Genomic DNA, 12409 nt, shown 5'->3' on the forward strand with positions numbered 1-12409 from the left:
GTTGCTCAAGACTTAAGAGCAGAGTTCATTTTAAATTCAGAATTTATCAGTTAGCATGCCTTCTGGAATTAAAAACCATGAAGCAAGTATATACTTTTTTGTGTAATTGTGTCTTGAAAGTATATTATGAGATGAAATGAGAAAGTAACTTATTTTTTTATTATTTTATAAATTATAAGTTTTAGGTTTATTTTTATTAAACTGTATAGGGTCTCCATAGTCTCGGGGCGACCCTAGTTCAAGCTCTCTATAAACATAGATTGTTATTGGGTATAGATTAGTTGTCTTTTTAAAAGAAAAAAAAAGGTATACTCGTTAGGAAATAAATTCTCTAACATGTTTAACGTAAGTAATTCATTGTGTATTCAAATGAGTTGTATTTATTTTTATATCTTATCTACTTTTTTTTAAACACCCCTTAAATCAATGTAAACGTGAATGTTACTTTCCAAAAACGGTTTTATGAAGAAAGAGGCGATTTTCTCACGAAGACAGTGGACCAACGATGTTATCGTGGGTCCGTACGGCAGCATATCCCGGACCCCGTTGAAAAGAAGAAAACTATAAATATAAAAAAGGCACAATCCTACGACATCCATCCATCCGCCATGGCTTCAAAAGCGAGGAAATGGGCAACAATCATTTCTTTCACTGCTTCCAGAATATTCTTTTTCTTCATCTTCTTCCAAATTCCTCTTTTCAGGTATCAATTTTATCGCTTCTTTGTTAAATCCATGTGCTGACATTTTAATCTGCAACTTATTCAACGAAAATCGTTGATTGAGACGTTAATTTTGACCTAATTATCTTTTTGCATTCGACATTCGTGCTTCGACATCAGAAGCTTTTGCATTTTCAGTTTTTCACATTCATGCAGCAGTCTGATTTTTAATTACCTTTTGTACGATTTCTGACGAAAAGCGGTTCTCTCCATTATGTTTTTTTTTTCCTACATTCAAGTAATTTAATGGCAATGCGGAAAGAAAAATCTGTTCACGCTGTTATGATCACAGTTTACATTCGCAAATCGTTAATTGAGAGATTAAATTTGTCCTAATTATTATTATCTTATCCGCAATCTGTTTTTAGTTGCTTCATTTACAGTTTCTGCGGAAAATCAATTCTTCCTCGTTGATCTTCCCACTTTTTCTACAACGAAATGATTTAACAGCAATGCTTACAGATTTATGTATTAACAGTTTACATCTGCATTTACTTCCTAAATTTGACCTAGTCATCATTACGTTACATCATGCACCAATCTGTTTTAAATTACTTCACTTTACAGTTTCTGTGGAAAATCAGTTCCTGTTCCTTATATCAGAAATTACGTTTTTTTTTCTACAATTAAGTGATTCAATGGCAATGTGTAAAGAAAGATGAAGGAAATTTGGGATTTTTCAAGAAACAGTTATTGATACATATGTTTATGCAGATTTCCATGTAGAATTGGAACATGCATGACACCAATGGAGCTAACATCTTCTCATTTACTTGCGAGTGAAGTAATTCCTTCAGGGGTAGTGACAGCTGTCCTTTACCCAGGTGCCATTGCAAAAGCTCTTTTCAATGATAAACCTATTCCAAAATACAATGCCTTATTAGACTCATACAAGTTAAAAAATCTCAAACAAAACCCTTCAGTTACTGATCTTCAACATATCGAGGTTTGTTTATTTTTTTATCAATTTATGTCATAATTTGTTAATAATAAATTTTAAAAAAATGAGTATAAATTGATAAGAAATCCATTTTTTTAAGGTTTTAGCAGGGAGTTATTTGGCGATTGCTGGTGCGATGATAGGGCTGTATAGATCAAGGAGGTTGGGATTTTTTGGGATGATTTTGTTAATTTGGGGACTTTCTAAAGAACCCCATTTCAACAAAAGACATGAAGTTTTCAAAAATTACAAAAATGCCATTTCGGTTTACTACCCGCCTATGTCTATCACGGTCGTTTCTGCGTTCCTTTCTATAAGAAATGATGTTAGGAAGATTGTTTCTTGTTTCAAGTGGAGTTTTTCAAAGTCAAAATACAAATGAAGCTTTCGAAAAATCATGTATTTTCTTCTTTTTTTTTATTGTCAAAGATGTAGTTTTTGTAGTCCAAATTGGTTCATATGTTAGAATTTATTTCTCATTGATGGTTCATGGAATATGCTTATATGTTTCCTTTCTAATTACATTTTTTATGTTATATGTTTGAGATGTGGTCAATAAATAAAACTTGCATTAACTATGCTTCGGATGAATGAGTTGAAATTATTTGCATTATTCTATTTAATTTATCATCCATAATGACTTTTAGCGTGTTTAAGTGGGCCATTTTGAACATGTGCAACTCTTCGTACCAACCCTTTTTTGGCAAAAAAAACAATAAAAATAAAAAATCAAACTGTATCAATCGTGATTAATGAAATGAGAGAGAATGTCTTTTTAATGCAATTGCAGAAATCAACGAAACATAAATTCTATGTGGATAACGGAACCATTTTAACCGAACTATTACTAAGATATATGGTTCGGTTTCTAATTTTTTATTAACCGAATACATATGGTTCGATTATAATTTTCATCAAAAACCGAACCATTATAAACCGAACCAAACCAATAATATTAATAATATTTTAATATAATTTAACATTAAATATATGGTATGTAATTATAATGGGAATTGAAAATTTAAAGGGTAGTTATTTGGAGTTAGATATGATAAATAATATTTTATCAATACAATTATATATACATAATAATTCACTTTTTATAACGATAGACTATGTGTTTTTCAATTTTTATAGAAAAATATTTTTATTTTTATATCATCTTGGACCATTTTGGTTAACCAATATGAACCATTAACCGACTAAAGCCACTAACCAAAACCAGTATTAACCGTTGGCCAATTATTATCGAAATACATTAATTAATTGTAATGGTTATGGTTCGATTTTATTAATTTTTCTATTTTAGTCATCTTCTCAAAATTTAAAAAGTGTGTATGTATTTACCTCACGTCTAAGAAGAAAGACATTTTTTCACTATTATTATTGATCAATATTATTTTTACGAACTATATAAAACATTCAAAAAAACAAGAAAATAGTTTTATCTTCAAAAATCTTCAAACTATTTTATTTAAAAAAAATTGTAATCAATTAAAGCCTAATATTTAATTAGTAATATTTATATTTTTAATTAAATTTAAATAACCATAAGATACTTGTTACTTTCCGTCTGTAAAAGAAAACAAGTTTATGAACAAAAAAAAAACTTAGGGGGTGTTTGACTTATCTTTTGAGATGCTAAAAGTCCTTTTAGATAAGGATAACAGAGAAAAGATATTTGGTAAAAGCTCCTTTTGGATTTTTCAAAAAAAACTGACTTTTTGGAAAAATCAGGAAAATCTGGCTTTTTGTAACTTTTCTCAAAAGTTTTTTTGTCCTCTAAAAGTATACCTCAAACACCCCCTTAAACGTCGAAATGTACGAGTCAAATAAGTATTTTATTAGTCTTAACATTGAAAAATATCAAATCAGTTGTATTTAGAGTGTTGTATATTTAATTTGGTTTTGTTCATAACAATTCTATTTAGTTGAAGAAATAAGAGACTACGGTAATAAAAATTAGTGGTTTGGAACTTTATATTGTAATTTTTAAATGTTTCTAATTTAATACATAATCTATAAGTACTTCGTATATATTTGATGAGTTCCAAAAGATAAAATGTTAACCTTTATTTAAAAAAAAATATTTGAAAAATATATCAATATAAAAGTAGTTAAAATAGTGTATATCTGACAAACTATAAAAGTAATAAAACATAAAGAGTATTGTTGCAAAACATGAATACATAACCAAGTTTTTTGGAAAATAATAAACTTGTACATACAATAACTAAGTTATTAGAAAAATAATTGATAATTACTAAATATATGTTTAATAATAATAAAAGAAAATTAAATTTTATAAAAACTAATTTATTATAAAACAATAAGGGGTGTTCTCATTTGATATCTCATATTAAGAGGTTACACCTTGCTACCGATGAACGTAAAAATGTGTTGTGGAAGGCTGTTTCTGGGGACCATGGATATGTGCTAATTGTATGAATATTCGTGCATTGAATCGCTATTGCCACCACTCTAATGGCCTTGTACAATTTACTGATGGGGTCGACGACATGAGTGGATACATTTTTGGCATTTCAAAGCCAGCTTCCATAGGGCATGAAACCGTAGTACTTAAAGGGATGGCTTTGGAAGCTGTCCTGCTCGATCGTGTTTTCAAGGCACCTATCATGACCGTCAAAAGTATCCATCATAGTTGTCGTATGGCATTCTCTCAAGCGTTGCAAACAACTCTTAACAAGGTGGTCGCTCACCCCGAGTCTGTTGAATCATGGGTTAGGCTATTGTTGCTCCCCCGATGTACTTTGCAGGTGTTCAGGCCTAAGAACAGACAAGAACGTAGGTCTGGGAACAGGAAATCGTCGCAAAATTGTTGTATATTAAATTCTTTGGCTACGTGGGGGAAAGAGAACGGTATTGTCACATTAATTGAAAATATGTTCGAAAATGCATGTCTTGGCTCATTGGGCCAAAGTGTTGATCACTTTCAGGATGGCAGAACAAAGGGCAGTATCAATGTCAGACAATGTCTCCGTAAGGTGGCTGATGGACATGTTACAGCAGCTGTGAAAGTGTTGTGCTCCTCGGGTGTTGCTTCACATGACAGTGACACTATCAAAGCTTTAGAGGCTAAGCATCCATACAAGCCACCTCATCTATGTCGATTACCATTTATTCCGAGCCTCCCTTTATAGTAGATATTGACAATGTCCTTGGTTGTATTAAATTGTTTCCTAAAAGAACTTCGTGTGGGAGAGACGGCTTGAGAGCTCAACACATTTTGGATGCTCTATGCGGGGAGGGGTCTGCTATAGCCATAGATCTCTTACATGTCATCACTACAGTGGTTAACCTGTGGCTAGGGGGAAGATGTCCGTCATGTTTGGCAGAATTTGTAGCGTCTGCACCTCTTACTCCGCTCCTAAAACCTGACAATGGAATCCGCCCCATTGTTGTGGGCATTATATAGAGGCATTTGGTCTCAAAGGTTGCTATGAAAGGAGTTGGTAAAGAAATGGCACAATACCTTAGTGACTTTCAATTTGGAGTAGGTGTGTCAGGTGGTGCTGAAGTTATACTTCATAGTGTCAATAGGGTGTTGAATGCACTTCATGATGATGGATCTCTTGCAATGCTTACTGTGGATTTCTCAAATGCCTTCAAGTTAGTGGATAGATATGTCTTACTTCACGAGGTCAGGATGAGGTGCCCTTCCATTTCCTTATGGGTCGAATTCTTATATAGACATGCAACAAGGTTGTATTTGGGAGATAAGCATCTTTGGTCCACTATTTGGGTCCAGCAAGGCGACCCTTTGGGACCACTTCTTTTTGCTCTTGTACTGTACCCACTTATACATCAAATTAGAGACAATTGTAAGCTTCTTCTTCATGCTTGGTACCTTGATGATGGGACTGTCAGTGGAGATTCAGATGAGGTGGCCAGAGTATTGGACATCATTAGGGTGGCAGGCCCAGGATTGGGGCTTGAGCTGAATATCAAGAAAACAGAGCTATTTTGGCCTTCATGCGATGGTAGGAAGCTTCGTTCAGGTTTATTCCCTGCTGACATTGGGTGACCGTCAGCGGGGGTGAAGCTTCTTGGGGGAGCTACTAATAGAGATGCGAGTTTTATTAGTGGGTTAGCCATAAAGAGGGTTGCTAAGGTTGTTGACCTGATACGCCTTCTACGGTTCTACCACAGTTACCTGACCCCCAGAGTGAGCTCGTTTTTCTTCGATCTTGCATGGACATCGCCAAACTTTTCTTTGGCCTGAGAACGTGCCAACCTGTTCACATGGAAGAGGTTGCTTTGTGTTTTGATAAAAGGTTACGTGGGTCGATTGAAGACATTGTAGTTTGCGGGGGTCCGTTCTTTGGGGACCTTCAATGGAGGCTGGCTTCGTTACCAATTAGGTTTGGTGGTTTGGGGTTGTACTTGACAGTAAAGGCTTCCTCCTATGCTTTTGTGGTCTCACGAGCTCAATCGTGAGTGTTACAAGACCACATCTTACGAAATAGTGGCATATATGGTATGGATTCAGATTATGTTTGTGCTTTGGCCTGTCTTCATGATACGATTTCGGGCTTTGACTTCAGCGGTTTCACTAATAAGGACATTGTCCCTCTAAAAACCCAACATTCATTGGAGAGTTCCCTTTTTAGTAAAGTTGTCCAAGACATGAAAGTTCACTTCGACATGACGATTAGACAGAAAGCAATTTTTGAGTGTCTAAGGGCCCCACATGCTCAGGATTTTCTTATAGTTATTCCTATTGACGGTCTTGGCCAACATATGTCGCCAATGGAGTATTGTGTCATTCTTAAGTATCGCCTTATGATCCCTTTATTTCCATTTGACCAGACTTGCCCTATTTGTCGCAAGACATGTTTGGACTCTTTTGGGGAGCATGCAGTTCATTGTAAAAAGCTATCGGGTTTCAAGTACCGACACAATCTGGTTAGGGATGTTCTTTTCGACATATTTAGGCGCGCTAGGATTTCTGCCAAGAAAGAGGCCCCTATGAACTTTCTGACTGACCTATTGGAAGGAAGATCAACACTTAGACCAGCTGATGTTTTAGTATTTGGATGGGTTGGAGGAAAACATGCATGCGTAGATCTAACTGGGGTTTCCCCTCTTGTGGGCTTAGGGAGTAGAGTTTTCACTGTGGGGCAAGTTGCTTTAAAAGCTGCATCAAGCAAAGTGGAAAAACATGAGAAAACATGCATGGAAAATCAACACACGTTTATACCATTTGCATTTGATACTTTCGGTTTCCTTGCGCCAGAAGCTTTGGAGCTACTCAATAGAGTCCAACGGGTCATGCATAGTAATGTTATGACTCCAAGATCTATAGATTTTGCTTTTAAAAGAATTAGTTTTATCATCCAAAAAGGGGTTGCGGCACAGCTTATTGTTCGTTTACCCGCAACATCTATGTAAATCTTTCTTTGAATTTGGTTTGAAAAGTTCCGAACAAAAAAAAAACAAAAATAAAAATAAAATAAAAATAATATGAGATTGATACGAATGAAATGACTTGTATGGATTTATTTAAGAAATTATGGGGTTTTTTAAGATACAATTCTTAATTGGCTTTGAAATGACATTTTTTGGGTTAACTAAAAAATAAAAAGAAAATTACAAATATAGTTAATTTTTTTCATTATTTTTGTTTAAACAACAAAAAATAGTGTTTTTCATTAGCAATAGCTGTGATTTCGTACCCTCTAGCTGTTATTTTCTCTATTTGGGCTGTGATTTTACCCCAATTTAAACCCATGGGCTAAAAGTATAAAAACCTCAAATTTTGGATATATCACTTGTGCATCAGGTAGTGGTGCACAAAAAACCCGGTTTACGATCCGAACCGGTGTCCGAACCGAAAACCAGTTCACCTCTGAACCGGTCCAAGCTAGAACCGATCTGATGCCGAACCGAACCGGCGGTTTGAACCAATTCGTATTTCTGAACGACGAGACCGGTTTCGAACCGGTTTACAATGAACCGGACTTCCGAACCGGTTTTGGACCGATTATGAACCAGTTTTTGAACCAATTATGAACTGGTTTTTGGACCGGTTATGAACCGGTTTTTCAAGATGTTTGAAGATGTTTTTTTATGTAACCTATAATATCCCAAAAAATAAAACAAACAATCAAAAAAATATACAATTTCTGCTGGTTTTTTTTAACATGTTCGAAGAACCGGTTTTGAACCGGTTTAAGATGATCCGGTTTGTATAGGATCGGATAAATTTGATGGTGAACCAGTTTGAAACCGAACCGGTTTAAGGGTGAACCGGTGTTGACTTTGTTGACTTGAACCGAACCGGTTCGGAAAAATAACCGGTTTGTACACCTCTAGCATCAGCTATGTATAGGTATGTATACCTATGTTTTTTTTTGCCAAAATCTTCTCATTTTTTATATATTTTGACATATTCTTACCATATGTCACTTCTAAAATCATTTTTATCATTATTGTGGCAAAAAAATGATTTTTTTGCCATATTCTTACTATTGGGATATATATATATATATATATATATATATATATATATATATATATATATATATATTCTAATAAAAGAATAGTTTTATTCTCCTTTTGACATGTGTCATCCTATTAGTCCTCCTAATTAATGTATATTTTATTCTCCTTTTGTCATGTGTCACCTTATTATGTCTTCTAATTAATGTATGTCACTTGTCAACTTCATTTCAAATTTTAAGATTTCCACTTTAATTACATTAATTAATAACATTAGAATAAAAATTAAAATAAAAATAATACAAATGATATAATTTCACATATTTATTCAAATCAATGATTAAAATTTATATAACTAAAAAACTCTTAATTAATAACTTATTTAAAATAATTAATTAATAATTTTGAGTTTTTATTATAAAAATTTGATTAATTTTGTAACCGTGGTTCCCACGGGTTATAAACTAGTATATAGATAAACTCAAATTTCGTAAGGAAATCACAGTTAGATAACAGCTAGAAGGTACCAAATTGCAGGTGAGCATAGCCACATGTGGTTTCAATGGCTATTTTGGAAAAAACCATATTTTTGACTATTTTTTAAAACGTTATCGTATTAGATTAAATTTGTAATTTTTTCAAAAACAAATGGGCGTTTGTCAACCCAGTGTCAGGTTTTAAACTAAGAGCATCTCCAATGGTTAACTTACTTTATCACTTAATATTTTGCCACATCATTAATCTAATACTTTTGACCTCTAATTAAATGGGTTCTCCAATGGTTAAGCTTTTTCCATAGCTTTTTTTATAAATTTAACTTTGATCCTTATATATCTAAAATGTTCATACAACTTCCTTATTTAATTAATAGTCTTTAAACATATTATAATTGAATAGGAAATATTTTAAATTAAGATTATCACTAAAAATTAGTATATAAACATTTAACAAAATTAAAAACTATGATAGAAATAATTAAATAGTTAAATAAATGAAAAACATTTAAAACTACAATATAATTAAGAGGGTAAAAATAAAATATGTTAAAAATAGAAGATGTTAGATGCTTAAAGCTTTATACTATATTGACCACTCATTATATATTGAGTAGTCAATATAAATACACAAAAAGCAATCAACTCCAATGGTATTAAATGAAAATAAGTGATGGATCAATAAAAAAGCTCTAAAATAAGTCCACATTGGAGATACTTTAATTGTAAGTTCCATCTGCGAAACATCATTAGCTTGAGGTTGTTTGGTGTGACCCGTTCGAATTGTCGGAGATCAATGGGTTTGAAATATTTATTTAAAATAAATAAATAAATAAATAAACACCACCACATTCTTACATTGTTATTACAGTTAGATTATAACTATTCAATGTCACATAATAATTTCCACAACGCACATTCAAAATTAAATTCTTATCTCCTTTTTACTTGATAAAAACTACAACCTACAATTTTACAACTTTTCCCTCATTTATATTTTTATTCCAAGTTTAAGTTTCCCATGTGTTATTTTCTCTAATATTTTTTAAACATAATTTATCCACAACACTTAAAAGTTAAAAATATAGTAATTTATATAGATATAGCCATATAGGTGATGACATGTTTGGTAGCTATAGGACACTGTCATTTACCATTTACCTTCTCATATTGACTGTGAGACTATGCAAAATCTTGAAATTTGAAAATGAAACTCCAAAAAAGGTCTCAATTTACACCTTTATTAGATGTGAGCTCAGTCATACAGGCCATAAATATATATTTAAAAAAAAAATCTTCCTAAAAATGATAGTTCAAAGATTCTCTTGCTTTTGATGGATTTAATTATATGCATGTATGAGTACTTCAATCATCCAATCTCAACAAATGAAGAAAAAACAGAACTACTGACATTACAACTACTGAAGCTTCTTGATTCCAGGAAATGAAGGAAGGATTGCAATCAAAGCATCACCATATCCCACGGGTTCTGTTCATAAAAAATAATATATTTATAAAATTAAAATATACAATAACTAATATTAGTTGTATTTAATAATAATAAAGTATACATACCACCATCATCACGAAGTATCTTAATAACTTCTCCACCAACATCAGACTGAAAAAAAAAAGAGTCAGGCAATTACTATTCAATGTCACTTCTAAACAGAAGGGTAAAATGGTCATTTTTTCATGGTCAAACCATTCATTCAGTCCAAAAAAGAAATAATTGCCAATAAATATTATAAAGATGAGATAATAAATTGAGAAAGAAAATATATAAACCTCAATAGGAAGCTCTCCACCAAGCTGCTCAACATAACAAATAACTTGCCCTTCCTTTACAATTTGCTTCTGTTAGAATAATGACGCAAATATTATTAAATTAAATACAACAAATGATATTTAAAACTTTAAAAATTCTCAAATAAAATATGATTATTTTATGGGTGAAGAAACACACAAAAGTATATTACCTCTTTGCATGATGGAGGTGCTTGCTTCCCCTTAATGGTGCGTGATCTTTTGAAGTACCCAACCTATTTTTTTTTTTAATCAAGTTTCAAATTTTATAAAAAAAAAAAAAGACTTACCCGTTATAAATTATAAAAATATATATTGTTTTACTCACCCTGGGAGACTGAATTATAACCAATCCATCATCTGCAGCTGTATCAAGAAAGCTCTGAATCCCACCAGAACTAGGTGCAGCTTTAGTAATGGCTAGAGAGGTTGATGATGATGATGATGATGATGATGATGATGATGATGATGATGATTTTGATGATGATGATGATGATGCTGACCCATTTTGTTCAGTTGACTCCACAGTTACACCGTTGACCGGAGGTGGTGGTGGAGGAATCAAACTTTTTCCGGTCAAATCCCTCAGTACATATAACCGGAATCCACCAAGCTGATAATAGTCATCAACAACAAAAAGAATATAAGAATTTCAAGTTGATACATAGATAAAAAGGGTTGTTTATTGTTACAAAATTTGTTACTACTTACTTTCAGTTCAAACTCTGCAATTGAGGTTGTATCACAGATTTGTGTTAGAAGAGACTCCACCTGTAAATATTGTGTAAAAGATAAATGGATGAATGAATTGTGTACATGTTAAAAGGTTGCATATATGTATTTATGAATTACTTACATGTGAAGCATTTGGAGTGAGTTGACTTGTTGATTCGGATGATTTTTCCACCTTTGAACAAGCTTCCAAGTCTGTATCAGCTGTAATATTTTATGATTTTTGAATATGGATTTTGAGTTTGAAACAGAATTCTATCAATGAACTTATCTTATTGTATATAATTGACTATCTATTATGGTATTCTAAAGTGTGCATGTTTTGAGAAGCTTTGTGGATCATGAATGTCAAAGATCGATCTTATTAATGTACAATTTGGTGAAAATATCAGTTTTTGTATGATTTAAATCAATTAAACCCTAGGGAATTTGTAACTTTAGAGCAATTATATATAAAGAAACGATACAAGCGAAATTTCTTACATTGGGCGTTCTTGGTAGGCAAACATAGGCACCGATTGGATGCCTTGGTTGAACGTTGTGATAACACTAAACCATCAAACTTGGGCGAATTTGAGAGCCTTACAACATGTGAATTCTTTTGTGAATTAGTTGATTCGATAATAGCAGGACCCTTATAAATTCTCAAACTTGAAGCCCCAAAGCTACCTGGTGACAAAAATTCAAATGCACGATCAAAATCTCGAGCTACATCAGAATGCACGCCTTATAATCAATCCAATTATGAACATAGAACCATAGAAAATAACTCAAAATGCCAACACATGACTTTGTGTGAAAATGCACAATCGATTTAGGGTTGAAACGTGAACGCCATAGCATAAAGAGGGGGACTTACAGGCAGCCATGGAAGCCGGTGAGGTTATGGGAGCTGCAGTGCAGTTGTGATCGAATTCAAAGTGGGGTTGTGAAGATGAAGTTGAAAGAAGAAGGGAGGAAGAAGACGAGATTATAACAGGTGGAAGTGGTTGGACTGTATGTGCAGTAATCTGTAATCTTCTTCCGTTACGTTCGAGGCCCAACCATCTGGTTTTGGGCTGGTGACAACCGTACAATACTATAATGGTGTTGTTTTGACTTTTGACCAATACCCTACTTTTAAAAGTTGTTCATCTAAAATCTAAAATGATTAATATGGGAATGGATATTACTGGAAATTATTTTTTGAGAAAATGATTATTGATAGTTTTTTTAAGTTGTTCTTAAAATAGCCAAAAATAGAAAATGTTTAAA

At 32.8% G+C, this 12409-nt stretch overlaps 2 protein-coding genes across 2 annotated transcripts; one reads left to right on the top strand and one right to left on the bottom strand.

Annotated features, from left to right (window-relative positions):
* The first annotated feature begins 560 nt into the window (after positions 1 to 560).
* On the top strand, positions 561 to 2201 carry LOC145051646 (uncharacterized). Its single transcript, XM_078999515.1, has 3 exons — positions 561 to 703; positions 1436 to 1667; positions 1762 to 2201. Exons 1-3 carry the CDS (start codon positions 609 to 611, stop codon positions 2041 to 2043), a joined length of 609 nt encoding a protein of 202 aa, XP_078855641.1. The 5' UTR covers positions 561 to 608; the 3' UTR covers positions 2044 to 2201.
* A 7639-nt stretch (positions 2202 to 9840) lies between these two features.
* LOC145054396 (uncharacterized) lies at positions 9841 to 12198 on the bottom strand. Its single transcript, XM_079002564.1, has 9 exons — positions 12015 to 12198; positions 11639 to 11824; positions 11280 to 11359; positions 11135 to 11194; positions 10752 to 11036; positions 10597 to 10659; positions 10406 to 10474; positions 10193 to 10238; positions 9841 to 10106 (listed from the first exon to the last, which is right to left on the bottom strand). Exons 1-9 carry the CDS (start codon positions 12022 to 12024, stop codon positions 10036 to 10038), a joined length of 870 nt encoding a protein of 289 aa, XP_078858690.1. The 5' UTR covers positions 12025 to 12198; the 3' UTR covers positions 9841 to 10035.
* Positions 12199 to 12409: the final 211 nt, after the last annotated feature.

This window comes from Lactuca serriola, chromosome 5 (assembly GCF_051521515.1).
Source record: "Lactuca serriola cultivar US96UC23 chromosome 5, Lser_US96UC23_V15, whole genome shotgun sequence".
Lineage (NCBI taxonomy): Eukaryota > Viridiplantae > Streptophyta > Magnoliopsida > Asterales > Asteraceae > Lactuca > Lactuca serriola.